At 38.1% G+C, this 23823-nt stretch overlaps 1 protein-coding gene across 1 annotated transcript in view; it reads left to right on the forward strand.

Annotated features, from left to right (window-relative positions):
- Positions 1-5514: 5514 nt before the first annotated feature.
- LOC104599170 (uncharacterized) overlaps positions 5515-23823 on the forward strand; it is a 45099-nt gene continuing 26790 nt past the window's right edge. Inside the window, exons 1-2 of the mRNA XM_010261590.2 lie at positions 5515-5684; positions 7274-7528. Coding sequence (XP_010259892.1) covers positions 7281-7528 — 248 coding nt within the window. The 5' untranslated portion in view covers positions 5515-5684; positions 7274-7280. The remainder of the gene's footprint in view (positions 5685-7273; positions 7529-23823) is intronic.

The following is a 23823-nucleotide window of genomic DNA, read 5'->3' on the forward strand; positions in this document are numbered from 1 at the left end:
CCTATACAACTGCTTCCATAACATAAATCTCTTGCCATGGTGACTTCAACATTGAGTAGTAGACAACTATACTCATCTCCTCATGTTTCAGATTTTTCACATCATTTTTCAGTCTGTAAGCCCTGGCAACATTAAATTGCTGAGAATATGTTTCTGTAACACTATCCCAAATCTCCTTAGTTGGAGTATGCCAAAGATGATGTTGACTTATGTGCATAGAATTTACCAACCATCCAATAACCGTGTAGTTATTATGCATCCATTTCTTAAATGCAAGATTAGTCTCTTCCGGTTTTTCCTTACTGTTCGTGAGAAACTCTAGTTTACCTCAACTATATACATGAATTTTTATAGATTGTGCCCAAGCTAAATAATTTGTTCCATCAAGTTTGATTGTAGTCATTCCTATCGAAATGGAATCTACGGGACCAATCCCCGACATCGGTATTTGCTTCATCTCACTTCTAAATTGTAGTCATTCCTATCAAAAAAACAAGGTTTTCAAGCTTTATAGACCTAGCTGAGATCAATCCAACACTTAAAAGTCCCAAAGCTAGGTTTTCACTATACTTGGCCTCCACGAAAAAAGAAAGAAAAAGTAGCCACTCCAATCAAAGCTTCCCAAACCTCTTTCAACTGCAACTGCACACTTTTGGAGATCAAAATGAACCCTCCAAGCCTTGAGCGTCACACCCAAACAATCTCTTTAACCTGTAACTGGAAACTCTCTAGTCGATTAGGGTTTTGGGCAAAAAATCAACAACCCCACTTTCTTGGCAATCTATAGCCAAATTCTAACTCTCTAAACTATATACCAACTAGGCATACAAGTTTTCTAAACAATTAGCAACTTATTTCTCCATGCACCTTTCAATTAGAGGAGTGTATGAGAAAAGAAAAGAAAAGATAAAAAGAGAAGGAAGACCTGCTCTGATACCAATATGTGATTTAAACAAATAAGAAAAAAGTAAAATATTTCAGATTATAGCAAAAGAGGAAGATAAGAATAAGAATGAAGAATGGCGAATAAGGGAATAAGAAGGAGGAGTTTAATAATCCCCTCTTTCTCCACTCTAATCTTTCATTAATCTTACTGATATTACATAAATTACTAGTATGCCCTTAAGTGGGCATCCACCTCATCAGCATGCTTAGAAAACATACAAATAATTAAAGTCTCATTAAGAACAAAATAACAATAAATAACTAATCAATAAGATAATAATGGGCTAGGGCCCATTGGCCCAATCTCTCTACAAAGTATTGGAGACAAATGTTTATGTCAATTACATCTGAATGTCAACTTCAGTAGTTGAAGAAACTTTATACATGGAAAACTTCGAGTTATTTGTATGTTGCTTTTATAAGTCTTTTTTGTTTTTGTTGTCAAACTTTTTTTGAGTGATTGGATAACATTGTGACTTTTTCTTATGTTAGACATTTTTTATTATGTTAACCTTTTTTTATACATTTATTATGTTTAATTTTTACATATTCATTATGTTTTCTTATGTTCTATTATATTTCATCCCCTAATTAGAATTGATGTGTGTATGTTCTCAAGAATTCTATAGACATTAATGAAATAAACGACATCCCTTTCAATAATAAATGGGATGAAGATGATGATGAATTTTTTGAACTTGTCTTTTTTACTTGAGTAGTAAGATACTACAACACATACTTTTTTAAACAGCCATATTGCACATCGAGAATGAGTGGGCATGCATTTGTCATAGATTGTTTGAATGGCTAAAGTGTACGACACATTTAGGATGGAGAAACATGTATTTAAAAATTTTGATAGTCTCTTGAGAATTTGTAGCTTTTTACCGACAACCAAAATATCATAGTGGATGAATTACTTGCTATCTTTCTTTTGATTGTTGGTCACAATGAAAGATATTGAATAATTGCAAGTAGGTTCCAACACTCCAAGAGTATTATTAGTAATCACTTTAGGAGGATTTGCAAAGCAATTTGTAGGTTTGGGAGATAGTTGATTCAACCATTATCATTTGAAGAAGTGCAACTGCGTATCAGACAGTTGGAGATGTGGTTTTAGGTATTTCATTGGTGCCTATATATTTTTCATGTATTATTTATATATTGACTATGTATATGACTACATAGGATTGTATTGGGGCAATTAATGATACCCATATAAGTGTGTGGGTTCGTTTGGATGAGAAAATCTCATATAGGGGGATGAAGTTGCATTGCACCATAAACATGTTGGTTGTATGATCGTTTGACATGAAATGTACCTTCATTTATGTGGATTGGGAAGGATCTGCCCATGTCCCTAGATTTTAACATTTTTAGTTAGTACAAGTCTATTTATCATGTCTAATGCATTTGATGGCATATGGTTTTTGTAGGGAAATATTATCTTGTGATTTGAATTTTCCAATGGGCTTGGATATTTAATACCTTATTCTGATGAGTGGTATCATCTAAATGACTTTAAAGGGCAAATAAGAATATTTTAGTTAAAAGGGAATTATTTAATTACAAGCACTTATTACTAAGGAATGTTATAGATATGTTATTTGGGATATTTAAGGGAAAATTTCCTATCCTACAAAATATGCCATCATTTAATTTACGAATGCAACGATACATTGTGATGGCATAGGGGTGCAAATGGATCGAATCATGATCTGATCTGAGATATAATCCTATTTGGTCGAATTTGGATAAGATTGGATCGGATTCGAATCACCCCTATCCAAACTGAGAATATATGATCCGATATATATGCTATATATAATACATATATGTATATGTTATTTGTTTATTTATAAATATATTATTTATATTGTATTTTTGTAAATTTGTTATATTATTTATTTTGTATTTTTATAAAAACATGTACATATATGATGAAAGTAATTAAAAAATACTTGTATTTTTTGTCTTTTCTTTATTTAAATCGATATATTTTACTTTTCTTTTAATTATTTATTAATTTTTAAAGAAAACAAATTATATTGGATCATATCCGAATACCCGACTTCCCAATCGGATTCAAATTTAGATCCATGTTTTATTAGATCCGATTGAATCTTCATATTGGATTGGATATACAATTAATGATGTTGGACCGGATTCGAATAACCCTGATTCGAATCTGATATAATCTATTTGCATTTTTATAATGGCATGCCTCATCACCTACAATTTTATTAAGCAATAAGCTATTTATGATAAATACATTGATTGATGGGTAGCAAAAGACATGAATATCATGGATTCAAATGAAACAAGTGAAAGTGATTATGATAAGGATAATGAACAAACGAATATACAAATAACTAATATTGGGGATAATATAGCAAATATAATGTGGGAGCAATCCCAAATTGAATAGTTTTAGTTTTAGTTTTAATTATAGTTTTGGATAATATGATTAACATATTGGATATGTTTGAAACGTTTTGGACTTACTTGGGGTACAATACATTTTGATTTCCTTGCTTGCGTGAATTAATCATATATTATTCTTGTATTTATATTGATAAATTGATATAATTATGGCCAGACATACACGCACACACCAGGTAAGGGACTAGTGGAGCTAGTTATGAAAAGCTAATACCGATTATGGACAATGGTTTTTCCATTGCCCAAAATGGAACAACCACCCAAATTCATTTCAATGTGTAGATGAATTTATTGAACAAGATGCTTAGGTATCCCTGCAGAACAGCATAGGATTATATGGCCCATCATCAACATATATGGCATCATGCAGTACGAAGGCATACCGGATTACACAAGTTGGATATTATGTTGATTGCATGTTGTGGGTGTACCATACTTTGCATTCTTCTTATCTCTCTTATAATAGCGGTCTTGTTATTTATATTGAAGTACTAATTGTAATATTGGTGGTTTTATCCACACACCAATTTGGTAAACTAGTGGACCAATATTTTGATGCTATATTTGTCTTACAATATTGGTTTTTGCTATTTCTATTTAAATATTAGTTGTAATATAAGTGGTTTTTTCTACAAACCATTACGAGATCCAATGGACTAATATTTTGATGCTATTTTGTCTTATAGTAGTGCCTTTGTTATTTTGATTAGTTTGCATAAATAATTTGATGCATGTCTTGCAATAATTTATTTCATTTGCTTAAATGTTGATTTTTAATGTTTTATCAATAAAATAATATATTTTTTATTTTTAATTATTTTATTACATTTTTTATTATAATTAACATTTATTGGTTAATATTCAATTATCAATGCTTTTTTTAATTTATTTATCATATAAATTATAAAAATTAAACATTTATGGTCGACTGTATACATTACTTCTTAAACTGTATATGAGATACTTGGAATCGAAAAGTATGACACCACACCCACAAAACACCACTGTAAGTATGAACTTGACCAATCTATAAAATTTGTCCATAATTCAAAATAACTACGAATTGTGGTGTGGATTGGTATCTACCATACTAATATAATATAGACCATTATACAACCAACCCATATACAAGTCGAAGTTAAGCCATGGGTGTGATCATCAATTCCACGTGTTAAATTTACATTAATTTATGAGAAAATTGATTTGGACGAGGCACCTCAAGCATGAAATGTATCCAATCAATCACCGGACGGGGCACCACACCCACAAAATTGATTTGCCCGGCTGTCCATTGCTCCCTTTTCTCTAACTTGATACATATCCAAATTATACCTCCTCCATTCATGAAATGTATTAAATCAATCACCGGACAACGAGGTAAGTGGAATCTTATATACAGATACAACAAAGAATCGTTATTAGAGGAAAGGTACCGTACCGAAACTTTATCATTGGAAACCATCATGGGAAGCACCAGGGCACCACACAATATGGAGAGGAGAGAATGTCTCTTTCTATTGGGACCCACACTCAACACCTCTGAGATTGATGAATTCGGATCAGATCCCAAAACAAGGTCTCAATGACATATCCCAACGGCCTTTGCAGCCGTGCATTGGGAATAATATTTCTTTTGTCCTTCGTTGGATGTTTTCAACGTACAGTTGCAATGGCTGTTGGAATAGATCTGAATTGATAATCTAACCTCCATCCCTAATTAATGAGATCGGATCTACTCTTAACACCTTCATACGCACATCCTACCATGCATTAAGAACATCTCTCATACTTAATTTACGGGAGATGTTCTCAATTCACGGTGGATGTATTCGTGAGCGCCCATTTATGAGGAGGAGATCCCGCTTCCTAACTAATGGGTGCAAATCGGGTCGAGATATGCTCTTCACAGAGCGCTCCTCACACCAAATTCATAGCATTCACCATCGTGTATGTGAGATGTTCCCAGTATACGGTGGGAAGTAGCTGTAAGGTCGGTGTGAGCGCTCTATGGACCAGGATGACGTTAATAGTCACACAAATAATATAAAGATAAAAGATTTCAAGATGATCTTGAAATCGTAACCCTTGCATCTGAATTTAAAACTTTGATTAAATTGATTGAGCGTACTGACTACTGAGAATGATGGAGCGAAGATACAACATATCTTTATTTCTACATTTTCTAAATCTAATTGCTTACGTGTGTTCTTCCCTCTAAATGACCACCGACCAGAGAGTTCCCATGTCCCATCTCTTCATTTTGCTAGCTGCACTCAAAGCCCTTTCTCTTCATTCAGGTATTTGATTTTCCACTGAACTTTGATCTTATTTATCGTTCATTCGCGTTATTTTCCATTAACTGTTTCCTTGGTAATTAACTTCAGTGTATTGAATTGATAAGGTTTGATGAACACTTGTGTTTGTTGTTATGAGGCTCGAATCGCTTCATATCATTTTGAAATTCTTTTTTTTTTTAATTACTTAATTATTAGTACCAATGGCTTCAAAAATTTTGGGTTTCTTCTTTTTCTTCATTTAATCTTCTTTTCTTATATGCATATTTTCGGTCTAACTTGTGAGAATTTACGCATAGATTTTTTTTTTAATCAGCTAAGCTGATCGGTGTATATGTAATATTTCATTTTTATAGGAGTTTCTGGATTGAATTGAATGCGACAAAAAAAAAAGAAATTGTATATATGGTTGAGGTCGGATTGATCGTTCTATGTTGTTTTGTGTGGAAAAAACACGTCGGATTTGATTGACCGGTAATTTTAGTGAAAGTAGATTTCATGTTATTTTAAGAGGTAATTCAGATCTAATTTATATTTTCCTTCTCAAATTTTTGTTTTTTGAATTGCTTGGGTGAGGTTTCCTTTTTGAAGCAGAATGGGGCGATGCAATTAGTACACATCTAGGTGATCTTATTTGTATTATTTCTTATTAAAAATACTATTTTGGTTGTGCAAGCATATTTGGGTTTCCATAATGAGAGTTTGATGTTTTTAATGTTATAAAGTTGAAGTATTCAAATCGGATACATGTGATTTGGGTTCACCTTGTTTAAGAATGCAATTGCTAGGGTGCTTATTGAGTATTTTATTACAGATGCAGTTTTTGGTTACCTTGATTCCTTATAGTGCTGTTTTAGGTTTAGCTTTACTTTTGCGTGTTTTACTATAAGGGTCATTACCCAATTTTGGTCATGGTTATATCAGATTCTTGGAGTGGTGGTGGGTTGGATGCATGCCTGAACTTAGAATTTTCTTGCAAGAAGTAGCTACTCTTAGACTAAAACCCACGTTTTCATGCTGTCAGCCTGAGATTTAACCATTGTACCAAGCAATGATCCCTAATTTTAAGTATTTTAGTGTATTCTGCATACTAAAATTCCAAATTTCTTTTGGCCAAGTATCAGGGAGTGGATATTGCATTTTCTTTCTTATTTTGCTTTTTCCCTTTACCTTGTTTTCTTGAATTTTTGCGGGCAACTATCTAACTTAAAATATTTTCTAATGCTTTTCTGGACTTTTGTATTAAATATCTTGGAATAGGTAGTAGAATATCTTTTTTGTTTTGCTTTCTGTTCATTTTTTTGGACATTTTATTGCAACTGCCTAATTACAGTTTCTTTTGTTGTTATTGTTATGTCCTTGTTATCCTCATTTTGTTAACAGCATTCTGTATCTTTCTTGATTTATTTATCAAATCATGTTTTAATAATTTAAGTGGCACATTATAAAATTTTATGTTTTAAGTAGAGTTGAATCTGTTAATTGAAATAAGGAAAATAAAACCTCTCTCTCTCTCTCTCATCCATTTACAAATAGGAAATAAAAAAAGAAAAGAAAAAGGAAATTCTGATCTCTACCCTTTTGATCTGCAGAATCTCAATGACGGGCAATACTGATACTGTAGCTTTATTTGATAATGCATTTGGGAAGCTTCCTGATCATCTTCTGATAGAAATTTTCATCCGAGTTCCTGTAACAGAGTGGAGCCAGATATCTTGCGTTAAGAAGCAATGGGCTTCTTTGTTTCGAGGAGAATGCTTGTGGCAAACTGCTCTTGTCAGGACATGGCCTTTAGCTGGCCAGGCAAAGCGCTGGCCAGGGCCTATCCCTCAAGGCTTAGGTAGAAGGTGAGGATCCATAATTACTCTTTTTATCATAAAAAAGGTTGTTGCACAATGCTGGTCCTTTCTATCTAGGGTGTTGGGATAGTAGGACTGATATGAGCCTAATTTCTGTTTTTTTTTTATTATTTTATTTTATTTTATTTTTGTAAAAAGTGGCTGCCATCAGACTTGAACATGTGTTCTCATGTTTGTCTGCCTGAGAGTTCACCATAAAATGGTTCACTAGTTGGGTGAAGGAGGGAGCTTCTCTACCAAACACATCTATTTCTGCCACATGGAGAGATCTTGTGGCTGATCCAGAGTCCAGACTGTCCATCAGATAGGGGACCTACTGGATTCATGGCAGGTTCAATCCCACAATCCATGTCAGCCATATGCCCCACCTTGTATTGGTTATTTTTACAACTAATATTATCCATTCAAAGTTCCAACTTTTTAATGTAAAACTTACCTGTAAGGGTGGGCTTATTTTTGCATATACAACAAAACATTTTGGGCTGAAACTTTTCATGAATACGTAGTGGGGAGAGGAGCTGAGAGACTCCTTTTGAGATCTAAACAGTTTTTCCATGTGTGAGATTTCTTGGTCATTTAGGGAAGCTCACTGAACAACCTGACTAACAGACTCACAATAGAATGAGTTTCACTTGGGTCAATTTGGGAGCTTCCCTGCAGCTTACGCGAATCCACATATTTCTGCCACATGTAAGGGTCTTGTGGTCAATCCAGATCATTCATCATACAAAGGACCCATTTGATTGGCAACATGTTCAATCTACTGTCCATTTCAACTACAATGCCTTGTCTCAGCTATAAAAGGTTGGCTACGTGAGTCCTGTTTTGCTACATGTTGGATCGACATCCCATATTATCTCTATATCTCACCTTGTATTCTGGTTTTTACAACTAATATTTTCCATTGAATTTTTTAACTCTTAAGGTTTTTGATAAGTAACAGATGAAATTCATTAAATAGAATCTAAGAAAATCCATAATACATCAGACTGGCCTCAAAAGGCAAGTGCCAAGAATACAGCTAGAGCTGAGAAAGAGAAAAAGAATGACAAAAGATAACAAGTTACAAATTACATCCCGGTCCTGAACAACCCTACTCAAGATGATCCTTAGACACTCCCACTCTAGCTAACGTGTCAGCTAAAGAATTGGCACTTTGGAAATCCAAGTGAATGAGGTATTCAAGATCCCCCAAGGACAGTGCCTGTCTTACCAAAGGCCTCATCTTCCAAAGGATTTCTTCTGTGTTCTTTAGCCATGAAACAACTGTTTGGCAATCTCCTTCAATGTCCACTTCTTTCCACCCCTTTATCTTTATCAATTCCAACCCTTGAATTACTGCCAACATTTCAGCCCTGAGAGAGATCCCATGTCCAACTGGACCTGAGAAACTAAGAAGAATACTACCACTTTCATCTCTCACAACACCCCCAACTCCTGACTCTCCTGGATTTCCCAGACAGCACCCATCGCAGTTCAATTTCATCCTTCCAGCTGTTGGTGGAAACCACTCAGCTAGTCTTGTTGGTCTCAAGGTATAAGAACTCACAACTGCCTGCCAATCTCTTAGCAAGTCATTCACTGAAACACCTATGAATTCATCACAAACTGAAACCCAATGAGCCACCCTAATAGATAGAAGTTCACATACCTCCTCCAGTTTCTTATATTTTTCTCCAAAAATTCTGCATTCCTCTCACTCCACAAACCCCAGAGAATGGGTTGAAAAGGACTCCAATCTCAGCCAGGGCCTTCCAACTTCTACTTTCCAAGGACAAAAAATGCTGCCATGCAAAGGAAGCAAAGCAACAGTGAAGCAAAAGGTGATTGGTACTCTCTCCACTCTTCAAGCAAAGGATACAAACATGAGGTGAAATGAACCAATTCTTCCTCTTTCTTTGGAGTCTTTCATGGGTATTGATGACCTGAATAGCCGCTTCCTAACTGAAAACCTTAACCTTAGGGGGAATGGAACCACTCCAAATTTCTTTGGCAGGGAAAGAGCTATCAATAGAGGGTTGGACAAAGGAATGGAAAAAGGAAGAAAAAGAGAGCAGACCAATAACAGTAGGTGCCCAAACTCTCTCATCCCCTTCCGAGGGTAACAAACTCATCACTTAAAGGTTTCAAGTAAAGAAATTAGTTCGCCCAGCTCTTGATCCCTCACAACTCTCCGCAAACCAAGATCCTACCCCACACTTGAAAGCATCCAAAGTAGCAAGTTCCACAATTGATTTGTTTCTGAAAGTGGATAGATTATAAATTCTAGGAAAGGTTTGGGAAAGAGGAGCATCTCTCCACTAAGTGTCTTCCCAAAATTTTATCCTATTACCTGATTTGGCATCATACCTTATATACTGCAGGAAAGTGGGGAGTAAAGTCAAAATTGATCCCAAGGGCTTCTTGAAGACTGATTTCAGGCTGGACCCAAGTCCCACCCATTTTGATGAAAACAATAACTACTTTTGATCAACAAGTGCCACAAAGCCTCCTGTTCCTTGGGGAACCCCCAAAGCCATTTCCCTAGTAGCACCTTATTTTTCTCCTACAACCTCCCTTTTCCCAACCCTTCAGCCCACTTAGGTCTACAAACCACCTCCCAATTCACTAGGTACTCCTTTTTATCTCCCCCGCATCCCACAAGAAATTTCACATTAAGTTCTCTTTGACACTACCTTCCCTAGGGTTCTAAAAATTGACAAAAAGTAAATTGGTAGGTTGGACAAAGTGGACCTAATAAAAGGTACCCTCCCCCCTTCGACAAGTAATTCCTTTTCCAAGTAGCCAATTTCTTCTCAACCCTCTCAATTATTCCTTCCCAAAAGGGTAAGCTTAGATACTTTAGGGGCCACTCCTTTAAGCCACACCCTAGGATTATTGAGTCTAACAGTTTGACTCCCAAGACTATGAGTCTAATAGTTTAACTCCTAGGATTATTATGATTTTAGTCTATAAATATGTATGGACGTTTTACACAAAGGCAATGAATTTTATTGAGTTTTCTTCAGTTTATGCTAGCTATGGTGAGTGATTTCCATGTCCTACAGTGATTCTAGGCACCCTGTGAGTGATTCCAGGTATTTTCTCTCTTCTTTCTCTCCTATTCCTTCAAGAAACCATTACAGCCATCAATAGCCATAAAATTCTGATCCAAGAAGACCATCCACATTTTCCAAGGACTAGAACTGAGCTGGTCCTACATTAGTTGGTATCAGAGCTAATGGTTTATTGACTATGTTCTCACAAAGTGACCGATTCTATAGGCCTAGAGTATCTTCTAGGGTCTTTGGTTGACTTAATTGAGAAGATGGTGGAAGAAAACAGATCTGATAATGTTAGCTATGGAGTAAGGTTTTCAAACATGTTAGAAGAGAAAGGGAAATACCAAATTTCAAAGGAGATGATGACCCACAAGAATTCTTTTATTGGGTTGTTGAACTAGAAGAATATTTTGATTGGCATGATATGTTTGACAAACTAAGGATTAGATTTGCATGCATGAAGCTGACGGGTCATACTAAAGTATGGTAGAGAACTCTTGAGCAACGGCTAGAAAATAGAGGTGATGATCCAATTGGCACATGGGCAGAGATGAAGAGGTGTTTGCAAGAGAAGTACATTCCACTAGACTTCCATGATGATCTATATATGGAGTTGACTAATTTCGAGCAAAAGAGGAAGCAACAGGTTACAACAAAGAACTTGAAGTCAATTGGAAGAAGGTACAAAGTTGAAAAGAAAGTAAATGATTCCTTGCATGTTGATGCTTATCCTAGAGTTGAAGTTGAGGATGAAGCTAAAGAAGTTGTAGATATTAAAAATCAAGAGGGTGTAGTCCAAGAAAAAACAGAAATTGCTGGAGTTTCCAACACCCATGATTTGCTTGAGGTTAATGATCAAGAAGAAATAAAAGTGGAGCAAGTTAAAGAAATTCATGTGTGTAATGCAAGAGTAAACAGAGGAAGAAGAATTTGTTATATTATTCATCTCGTATGTATATATACAAGTTACAAATTCTATGTTAGGAAAGAATATGTTAAGAAAGAAGACTAATCAAATTCCTACAAATCAGTCCTACAATCAAGGTAAATCATATCTCCCTAGTATTTACTTCCTATTTTAATTATACAGTTAGTAACACTCCCCCTCAAGCTGGAGCATAGATATTAATCATGCCCAGCTTGTTACAAAGATAATCAACCCTAACCCCATTAAGAGCCTTCGTGAAGATATCTCCCAGTTGTTCTCCTGTTTTCACATAACCTGTGGAAATCAAACCTTGCTGAATCTTTTCACAAACGAAATGGCAATCAATCTCGATATGCTTAGTTCGTTCATGAAAAACAGGATTAGATGCAATGTGAAGAGCAGCTTGGTTATCACACCACAACTTGGCTGTTACTGAAGTTTTAAGACCTACTTCAGTCAGAAGCTGATATATCCACATTATTTCACACACAGACTTGGCCATAGCTCTATGTTCCAATTCTGCACTCGAACGTGAGACAACATTCTGCTTCTTGCTTTTCCATGAAATTAGATTCCTTCCAACAAATACATAATAGCCTGAAGTAGACCTTCGGTCTTCCTTGGATCCTGCCTAGTCAGCATCTAAGAAACATTCAATTCTATTATGACCATGATTGCCATACAAAATTCCTCGCCCAGGTGCTCCTTTTAAGTAGCACAAAATTTGTTCTACAGCTGTCCATCACTGTTGGAGAGGACATGTACTGACTCACCACACTAACTGAATACACAATATCTGGACGAGTTACAGTAATATAATTCAACTTTCCAACCAATCTTCTATATCTCTCAGGATCTTCAAATAATTCACCATCTTTTGTGAGCTGCAAGTTAGGAACCATTGGAGTGCTACATGGCTTAGCTCCCAACTTTCCCGTCTCAGACAACAAGTCAAGTACATATTTCCTTTGAGATAAGTATATTCCCTTCTTGCTTCTTGTTACCTCAACACCCAAGAAGTATTTCAACATTCCCAAATCTTTGGTGTGAAACTGAGTGTGGAGAAAGGATTTAAGGGATGAAATCCCTGTAGTATCACTCTCAGTAATGACAATATCATCCACATACACAACTAACAAAATGATGCCGGCAACAGAGTGCTTGAAGAAAACAGAATGATCAGACTTACTTTTCTTCATACCAAAATTCTCGATTGCCTGACTAAACTTTCCAAACTAGGCGCGAGGACTCTGCTTCAACCCGTACAGAGACTTATGAAGATAGCAAACTTTCCCATACTCCCCCTGAGCAACAAAGTTAGGCAGTTGCTCCATATAAACTTCCTCTTGAAGATCCCCATGAAGAAAAGCATTCTTGATGTCTAACTGATGAAGAGGCCAGTTATAAGTAGCTGCCATAGAAATAAACAACCTGATAGAAGTAAATCCTTTAGCAACAGGAGAAAAGGTATCAGAATAATCCACTCCATAAGTCTGAGCATATCCTTTAGCAACGAGACGGGCTTTCAATTGAGCAATGGACCCATTAGGATTGACTTTAACTGTAAACACCCATTTACACTTAATAGCCTTCTTATCTACAGGTAAATTTACCAAGGTCCAGGTACCATTGTCCTTTAAAGCATTCATCTCCTCAATCATAGCATTACGCCATCCAGGGTGAGAAAGGGCTTCTTTAACAGTCTTAGGAACAAAGATAGAATCAAGAGATGCAATAAAAGAACAAGAAGAGGACGACAAATGATTATAAGACACAAATGAAGACACTGGATAAGTACACTTACGCTTACCTTTACGAAGAGCAATAGGAAGATCATCATTAGAGACTGGTTCTGATGACGAAGGAATAGGATCATTTGAGACTGGATCCGACGACGAAGGAGCTGGTGCAGGACATGGATTCGGAGGGGTTGGTCGCCGAGAATAAGCTTGTACTACAGGTGGCTTAGGCCTAGCAGGAGCAGATTCAATAGGATGTGAAACAGATGATGTGACAATATAGATTAACAAATCATCATCCTCCCCCTGACTTGAATGAGGAGTAGATGGAAAGAAAGGTGTATCTTCTAGAAAATTAACATCAGCTGACACAAGATATCTGTGAAGAGTAGGACAATAACATCTATACCCTTTTTGAACACGAGAATACCCAAGAAAAACACACTTCAAAGATTTTGGATCTAGTTTGGTAACCTGAGGACGAACATCCTGAACAAAGCATGTACACCCAAATACCCTAGGCTCAATAGGAAACAATGTTTTATTTGGAAACAGAACATGATAAGGAGTCTTACCCTGAAGGACAGACGAAGACATACGGTTAATCAAGAAACATGCTGTGGAAACTGATCAGCCCAGAAAGGTTTAGGAACCATCATTTGAAATAACAAAGCTCTTGCAGTTTCCAGAAGGTGTCTATTTTTCCGTTCAACAACCCCATTTTGAGATGGCGTATCTACACAAGAAGTTTGATGAAGAATGCCATGCTGAAGCATGTAAGTTTGAAAGGATTCTGGCAAGTACTCCTTAGCATGATCACTTCTCAATATTTGTACAGAAACATTAAATTGAGTTTTAACTTCAGCACAAAAAGCAGAAAAATGAGAAAACACCTCAGAACGATTTTTCATTAAATATAACCATGTCATACGAGAGTAATCATCAACAAAAGTAATAAAATACTTAAACCCAGTTTTGGACTCAACTGGACACGGACCCCAAACATCTGAATGGACTAACTCAAAAGGAGCACTAGCTCGTTTATTGACTCTAGGACTCGAACTAAGACGATGGTGTTTAGCAAACTGACAAGACTCACAATTTAATGACGACAAACTCTGAAATTGAGGACAAATTTTCTTTAACACATGGAGAGAGGGGTGGCCCAACCGACAATGTGCTTCAAAAGGGGTTACAACTCCAGAACAGGCTATGGATCTTGGAACTTGTCTATCAAGGATGTAGAGACCTCCAGACTTGTGTCCTTTACCAATAATCTTCTTCGTCGTAAGATCCTAAAATAAACAATAATAAGGAAAAAATGAGACACAACAATTAAGGGTACGAGTGAGTTTGCTAACAGAAATTAAATTAAATGATAACTGAGGTAAACTAAGAACAGATGACAAAGGAAGTGATGGTGTTGGACTGATTGTGCCAGACCCAATAACACAAGATGTTGACCCATCTGCTAAAGTAACAGGAGAGGTAGATTTATGAGACAGAAAGGTAGAAAACAGACTTGAATTACCTGTCATATGATCTGTAGCTCCAGAATCAATGACCCATTTTGAAGAGGAGGAAACAAGACATGTATTGGGTTTACCTGACTCGACGATGGCAGTAACAGGAGTAGATTGAGGTTTCAATGATTCTTGGTACTGAGCAAATTTGGCATATTCATCTGCAGATATCATGACAGACTTCTCAGAAGTATCCGTGGTGGATGCAATATGGGCAGACTGAGTTTTCTTATTCTGCAACTTCCTGCAATCCCGCTTCATATGTCCTGGCTTATGACAGTAATGACACACTTCCTGACTCCTGTCCACGAGTATTAGTATTCCTGTCATAGTTACTTGACCCGTCATAATTGCTGGATCCTATCCCTTTACTACCACTACCACTCCTGTATTGTTGTCTCCCTGATTCAGATGTATTATTGCGGCTGACAAGGGCACCACTAGGCTGAACAGGTGGAGAACTTTCTGTACGAAGGACCCTACTGAAAGCATCTTGTAGAGAAGAGATCTCTGAACTGGAAAGAATTTGAGATTTAGCAGTCTCAAATTCAGAAGGGAGGTCAGCTAAAAAACTCATAACAACCATCTTTTCTTGCTGAGCTTGTTGAACAGTCACATAAGTACTAAACGGAAGCAACATATTAAGTTCTTCTTATGTTTTCTTGAAATCCATGAAATAGCTTGTAAGAGATCTATCGCCTTTGTCTGCCCTGTAAAAGGCTTTGCAGACATGATAAATGCGGGAAATATTCCCCTTTTCGGAGTACAAGAACTCTAGATAGTTCATTAATTCCTTAACAAATCCACAGTGAGTGACTAAACCAACCACCTCACTTTCAATGGAGTTGCGTATCTGCAAGAACAAACGAGCATCCTCCCTTAACCAAGATTTTCTCGAGTCATCACTAGGAGGGTCATCAGTCAAATGGTTATCCATAGCAATACTCAGTAAATATAGTTGAACAGTTTTACTCCAATCCAGATAATTAGAGCCATTAAGCTTATGCTCAGTTATTTTTGACATCATCAGAACAACATCCGACATAACTATTGGTTTCTTGTCTGCCATAATCTCAAAATTCAAATAAACAGAATATTTTGAACACCGAAAATCAACAGAGCACACTTGTTGAAAACAAAAGTCACACCGGAATGGATATGCACGTAACAAAGCACAAATATGTGCTATACAGGACGAGGCGAGCCAAAAGACAGCGACCGATTTTTTTTTTTTTTTCAGGCGACGACGCCTTCACGCGTCGGCGCATGTGACTGTGGCAGAATCTTCAGGCACGTGCCGGGCTGCTGACTGCCGGACTTTGCAGAACCTCCGATCGGCAGGCGACGCTTTTTCCTGGATGGGCGGTGAGAGTAAAAAAAGACTACTCCAAGGAGGTGACCCGAAATACCCAAAAGTTTTCCTCTACCTACTGTTTACTTAGGACAAAAACGAAAGGGCAGGCAGAGACCAGATGCTCTGATACCATGTAATGCAAGAGTAAACAGAGGAAGAAAAAATTGTTATATTATTCATCAATCTCGTATGTGTATATACAAGTTACAAATTCTATGTTAAGAAAGAATATGTTAAGAAAGAAGACTAATCAAATTCCTACAAATCAGTCCTACAATCAAGGTAAATCATATCTCCCTAGTATTTGCTTCCTATTTTAATTATACAGTCTGTAACAATGTGCAAGATACAAATGTGTTGATTATAGTAGATCCTAGTACGGAAGTAATTACAAATTCAACTAGAACTAATTCAAGAATTACAACCTGACATAGCACAAGTTCCACCAACATCAACAATGGAAGGAGTCGTAGAGTTTGTTGAAGAACCAAGGATAGCAAAACACATAGAGATGGTGATTCCTAAGCTAGAAGTTGAAGGAAAAGTTCCAAATGTTGCAGTTGAGAATTTGGATAAGCAAGGGGAAGATTCATCACAAAGGCTGGTTGATGAATTAAGTGTTCAAGAAACTAATGCTATTCATTATTTAGCAAAGATGGTTATGGAAGGTAGTGTTTTAGAAATACATTTCTTCCAAGATCCTTTTCTAGTTCTGTGTGTGGCCTCTACTCTATAATCCAAGCATGTAGCTATGGGAAGTCCTACTCCTTTTGTAATTGGGGCATATCAACTTTTCATCCTCAAGTTCCTCAAAACTCAAGGACAAGTTTTTTTGAATCGGGGGAGAATGATGTAGGGGCTGAAGAGTCAAAACTGGAATTTTAAGTCTTTTTGGACAGTAGGGGTATTTTTGTCATTTTGCAATTTCTATGGGGCCCATTGATAGGGTTTAATTTGTATAGTTATAGTTTGTTTATGTTTAAAATTTCAGTCATTGCATAAGTAGGATTAGAGTTAATAGAGTCTTCTTTGAATTGAAATAGGATATGACAACTTAGTTTGAGACCTACTAGGATTATTGAGTCTAACAGTTTGACTCCTAAGACTATTATGAGTCTAACAAATTGACTCCTAGGATTATTATGAGCTTAGAGTCTATAAATATATATGGACGTTTTACACAAAGGCAATGAAGTTTATTGAGTTTTCTTCAGCTTATGCTAGCTATGGTGAGTGATTCTCATGCCCTAGAGTGATTCTAGGCACCCTGTGAGTGATTCCAGGTATTTTCTCTCTTCTTTTTCCCCCTATTTTCTCTCTTATTCCTTCAAGAAACCATTACACCCATCAACAACCATAAAATTCTGATCCAAGGAGACCATTCACATTCTCTAAGGACTAGAACCGAGTTGGTCCTACATCACTCTCTCTCCCCCCCCCCGCCCCCTTTGAGCATGATTTTCAGAAGGCAACTCCCCTTGTGAATCATTTTCATCTGCACCATCGAAGATCAATCTTCTCTCCCCCTTTTCTGTTTTAGCCGGTTAAGAAAGCCCCTGGTAGATGTAAATCAGTCCTCAAATATTAGGTGTAAATTTGAAGATTAGAGGAAAAAAAGGAAGAAGAGAAGTAAGAGCAACAGTACAAGAGAAGAAGATGGCGAAAAGAGAAGGAAGAAGAAGAAATGTTCGAATTATCTTCCCTTTCTCCTCTAATCCTTTTTTATTAAGGATTAATGTTAGAGTAATGACAAGTATGCCCTTAAGTGGGCAGCCAGCTAGGCAATAACATAAAGAGATTAAACAAAAAGAAATAACAGACCCATTAGCCTACAAGAAAAGAAAAGATATTACAAGAGGAGATACTAGGACCCATTCGGCCCAGTCTCTTTACAAAGGGTACTCCCGTAAAGATAACACTTACTGCATAGGAAATATCTGGCCGAGTCAAGCAAAGATATAACAACTTCCTAAGCAGTCTCTGAAACACCCCCTTATCAGATAAAAGCTCACCATCTGTAGCAGAAAGCTTATGATTGGGATCAATAGGAGTGGAGATTGGTTTAGCTCCAAGTTTACCAGTCTCAACAAGGAGGTCAAGGACATATTTACGCTGAGAAATGAAGATACCATCCTTAGATCTAGCAACTTCAATGCCCAAAAAATACCGAAGATCTCCCAAATCCTTGATCTCAAATTCAGAGTTGAGAAATCTTTTTAGTTTACTGACCTCTTGAGTGTCATTACCTGTGACCACAATATCATCAACATAAACTATCAATAAGGTCACTAGAGAGCCATTTCTCTTCAAGAACAGGGTATGATCAGATTGAGTTTGTGTGTAACCAAAGGAGACAAGAGCAGCCCTGAACCTCTCTAACCAAGCCCGAGGAGACTGTTTGAGACCATAAATAGATTTCTGCAGTTTACACACCTTGCCTTGCATTTCCTTCCCATACACCCCTGGAGGCAAAGACATATAGACCTCTTCATGTAGGTCTCCATTCAAGAAGGCATTTTTAACATCAAACTGGTGTAGGGGCCAATCAAAAGTAGCAGCTAGAGATAACAAGACCTTGACTGAGGTCATCTTAGTTACAGGAGCAAATGTCTCAAGATAGTCAATACCATACATCTGAGTGTAGCCCTTAGCAACCAGCCTAGCCTTAAACCTCTCAATAGATCCATCAGAGTGATATTTAATGGTAAACACCCATTTAAAAACCCACTGGTTCCTTCCCTTCAAGCAAGTCAATAATATCCTAGGTATGGTTCTTATGCAAAGCATCTAGTTCAACCATCATAGCATCCCTCTATTCAGGTTTAGATAAGGCTTCTGGTATGGACCAGGGTATCACATGGAAAGAAACAAAAGCAAGAAAAGAGTAGTAGGAAGGAGAGAGAAGGCTGTAAGATAGGTGTTTGGAGATACAATGGGTTGTACACTTCTGCTTGCCCTTGCGGAGAGCAATAGGAAGGTCAAGGTTTGGGAAAAACGTAGATGGGTTAGAAGAAGGCTGACCTGTTACCTCAGTAATGATGGGAGGAGCAAGAGGCTCTTCTGTAGGAGTGGAAACAACCTGCCCATGTCTGAATCTGTGCCTTTGGTACCACCTTTGGAGAACAGGATGAGGAGGAATTATAGGAGAATGAAGTGGAGGAGGAGGAATAGGAATATCGGAGGTAGGTCCGGTGGGAGAAGTAGACACCTCATGATAGGTCCAAGAGGAATGGGAAGAGGAACAGTTGGAGACATAGCAAAGGGCTCTTCAGATTTCTCCCCCTCGGGAGAAATGCTAAAGAAAGGAGTCAACTTAGCAAATGTGACATCTCGAGATACAAAGCGGGTGCCACTAACTGGATCAAAACAGCAATATCCCTTCTGTGTGGAAGCATATCCCAAAAAAACATGGGGTATTTCTTTCCATGGGTTGTGTCATCGGTTGTGTCAGTGGATCATGGGTTGTGTCATGGGTCTAGATGGTGCAAGTGGATCATGGGTTGTGTCAGGAATTGTCATTATTCAATACTAGTGAATGGGATGGTGGTAGATTTCTTTCCAGCCAGTAGGGGTATAAGACAAGGAGACCCCCTGTCTCCTTTCTTGTTCATTCTAATTGCGGAGGTTTTGGGGAAACTGATTCACAGAGCAGATTCTAGGGGGCTCATTAGAGGCTGGAGAGTTGGGAGGGTGGAAACCCCCCTCACTCACTTACAGTTTGCTGATGACACGATTCTATTTTGTGAAGGCGGTAATGTGAGCTCTATCAGGAACTTGAAGTTGGTGATACAACTGTTTGAGCAAATGTCTAACTTGAAAGTTAATCTTGGGAAAAGTTGTATAGTGGGGGTGAACTTGGAGGAGGGAGAGCTCAGGGAGAGTGCTGAAATGTTGGGGTGTGAAGTTTCGGGGTGGCCTTTGAACTACTTAGGGTTGCCATTAGGTGATAATCCCATGCGAAAGAGCTTTTGGAACCCGGTGGTGGAAAGGTTTGAAAAAAGACTGGTATCCTGGAAAAAGAACTACCTCTCTCTCGGTGGGAGAATTACACTAATTAAGGCCACACTTGCTAACTTTCCCTATCTTTTTCCTATCGGTGTTTAAAATCCCAGTGAAGGTTGCTAACAAATTAGAGAAGTTCATGAGAGATTTCCTATGGGAGCCAGGAGAGGAGAAGAGGGATCACAGAGTTAGTTGGGAGATAGTGTGTAGGAGTAAGTCTTGTGGTGGCGTGGGGCTTGGGAGTATCAGGAGAAGGAATATGACTCTGTTGGGGAAGTTGTTGTGGAGGTTCCCTATGGAGAAGGAGAAGCTATGGGCTAGAATAGTGACAAGTATACATGGGCTGGAGGACAATGGATGCGACGCTGGAATCAGAGCTAGGACCACAAGCAACTCTCCTTGGAAAGCCATTCATGACCTGCTACCAGTTTTCTCCCCTAATATCAGGTATGACTTGAATTCTGGTAATTCCATAAAATTTTGGGAACAAACCTGGGTGGGGAACGCCCCTTTAAAGGATCAATTTCCTTCTTTGTATGCTCTTTCTGATTTGAAAAATGAGCCGATTTTGTCTTTCATCACTCCGTCCTCTTCCACTTCTGGGATTGGGTGGAACTTGGGTTTAAGAAGGGATTTGAGGGACTCAGACTTCGACAGTATTTCGAGCCTTATTGCACTTCTTGATAACGTTGTCTTAGACCCCACTAGGGTGGATTCTAGAATTTGGACATCTACCCCCAATGGCATCTTCTCTTGTGCCTCGTTCTTCAAAGTCTTAAGTCAGTCCACCAGTCCTACCTTCCCCCCTTTCCCTGTTGGTGAGGTTTGGTGCAGAGCAATACCTCCTAGGGTTGGTAGTTTTTGTTGGGAAGCCTATCTGGGAAGAATCAACACTAGTGATCTACTCCAAAAGAAGATACCCAATATTTGCTTGTCACCTCAGTGGTGTGTTTTATGTAAAGCGGATGGGGAGACTGGTTTTCACCTACTGGTGTCTTGCCACTTTGCGAGGTCAATTTGGGATTGGGCTTCCTCCTTATTTGGATGCAGTTGGAATCCCCCATCAGACTTGCAGGGCCTTTTCTCCCTTACCTTTTTCAGGTGGCGGATAAAAAGGGGAAGGATAATGTGGAGAGGACTAAGGGCTGCAGTATGTTGGACATTGTGGGAGGAAAGAAACTCCAGGATATTCTCAGAAACCCAAAGAGGAGCAGCAGATCTGAGGGCTATCATACATATTAGGGCGGTACAGTGGCTGAAATATTTGGCACTATTCACAGATTACACTGTGGATGACATGTTGAGGAAGTGGGGTGAAATTGCAAACTGCACACAGACCAAGTCAGTAATGAATGTGGCTTGGACTCCCCCACCTAGTGGATTCTTGAAATTAAACTTTGATGGATGCAGTAGGGGAAATCGAGGATTGGAGGTGTTTTTAGGGACGAAAATGGGGTCATCTCTGCCATGTTCTCAGGCCCAATTGGAGTGGGTGACTCCCTTAGAGCTGAGATCTTTGCAGTTATGCAAGGAGTCCGGAAAGCTAAGGAGTTGAACATCAAGAAACTCATAATTGAAGGGGATTCAGAACAATGAGAGGAGGAAATTCATGTGGCTGGTGCGGGAGATGGAAGTTAAGACATGTTGGGTTAAAAGATCGGCTAATTCCCTAGCTGACGGTTTAGCTAAACAAGGGGTAGAAAGGGATTCACTGTTTTGGGCTAAGCTATAACTTTAGTATATCCTTTTCTCTTTTCTCTTTTTCTTCTTTTTTCTTCCTTTTATGAGGCTCTTAGTGGCTCTTGGAAGATAAGTGTGTTTGTCTTCCTCCTGTAAATTTTCTACTAATGATTTAATGAAAGTGTTATTGATAAAAAAAAAAATATCCCAAAAAAAACACATTTACAAGCCTTAGGTTCAAACTTGTGCCTTTGATGACTATGAACATGCACATAGCAAGTGCACCCAAAAACATGGAGAGGAAGAGAAAAAATATCCTCATCCGAGAAGAGAAGGCTAAAGGGGGCTTTGAAGTTAAGGACCTGGGTGGGCATACGATTGATCAAAAAAGTGGCAGTAAGAACAACATCTCCCCAAAATTTTATAGGAACACGGGATTCAAACAGGAGGGGTCTGGCAACTTCAACTACATGTCTGTTCTTCCTTTCCGCCACCCCGTTCTGTTGTGGAGTGTAGGAACAAGAACTTTGATGAATAACCCCAAAAGTTTCAAGATAGGCGGAGAGGGTTTTCTCAAAATACTCCTTAGCATTATCAGAACGGAATATTTTGATCCGAGTGTTAAACTAGGTGAGGATGAGTTCATGAAATTTTTGCACAATAGCTGGTACTTCATCCCTGGATTTCATGAGATAAATCCAAGTGTAACGAGAGTAGTCATCAATAAAAAGGATAAAGTACCTGTAACCCCCCATAGTTGGCAAATGATATGGCTCCCACACGTCAGAGTGAACAATATGAAAAGGAGAAAGAGATCTTTTATTGCTTACTGAATAAAAATGTCTACAATGCTTTGCCAGTTCACACGACTCACAATGAAGACTCGATAAAGACACTCCCTTAAACATATCTGGAAACAAATGACTCAAAGCAGAAAATGACAAATGACCAAACCAAAAGTGACATAACAAGACTTTGTTAACAGACTGGCAAAACTGACTCTAAGGGAACTCCATGAGGTGGTCCAAAAGCTCTATCCGGTGTGTCCAGAAAGTATATTCCGTTTGCCTCATGGCTACTCCCAATCATTCTCTGAGATTGCTGGTCCTGGAAAACACAATGAGTGGGAAAAAAGGTTATGCTACAATTCATAGATTTAGTTAAGCTGCCAATTGATAAAAGGTTTGTGTTAAGTTTAGGGACATGAAGGACAAAGGATAAATAAAGGGTGTCAGAGGTCTTTATATCCCCTTTACCAGAGATGGGAGCAAGAGACCCATCAGCAAGGGATATTTTCTCTTTGCCAGAGAGAAGGTATGAGCAGAAGAGATTAGACAGGCTGGTCATGTGGCCTGATGCACCGGAATCAATAATCCATGGGATTTTATGATTACCTGAAATTGAAGCATGAATACTGAGTGAGCAAATGCAGATGAAGATGATGTGTTGTTGTTGGAATAGTGAGATGAAGAAACATTAGCTTCCAAGTGATTTAGTAGCCTCCCATACTTTTCAAAATCCACCTTCATTGCTGCCAACTACTCAATGGTTGATTTTTCTTCACTCTCCTTATTTCCTCCTTCAGGTACTGTAGCAACATTAGCTGTCTTAGGCTTTCCTACCTGACTGCCCTTCTTACAGCTGTTGTTATTCTTAAACCTATCAGGAAGAAGCTCAGGATGAAGCTTCTAGCAAGTGTCCTTTGTATGCCTCGGTTTCTTGCAATATTCACATATCTGCTCCTTTTTCTCAGTAGGACCCTTTAGCTTTATTCCAACATGTGCAAAGTGTTTTGTAGGTGGACTCTGCAACTGAACTTGCCGCTTACTCTCCTCACTACTTATCATAGCGTATGCCTAGGAAAGAGTAACCTCATCTCTGGTCAGGATATTTTGCCTAATGATGTCAAACTCAGGGTTGAGTCTAGTGAGAAATTCAAACACCCTATTTCTCTCCACCAACTTCCTATACATTTCAGCATCATTCTTACTCCCCCATACAATTGTCTCCATAACA

The sequence above is a fragment of the Nelumbo nucifera genome, chromosome 2, assembly GCF_055504915.1.
Source record: "Nelumbo nucifera cultivar China Antique chromosome 2, China Antique-T2T, whole genome shotgun sequence".
Taxonomy (NCBI): domain Eukaryota; kingdom Viridiplantae; phylum Streptophyta; class Magnoliopsida; order Proteales; family Nelumbonaceae; genus Nelumbo; species Nelumbo nucifera.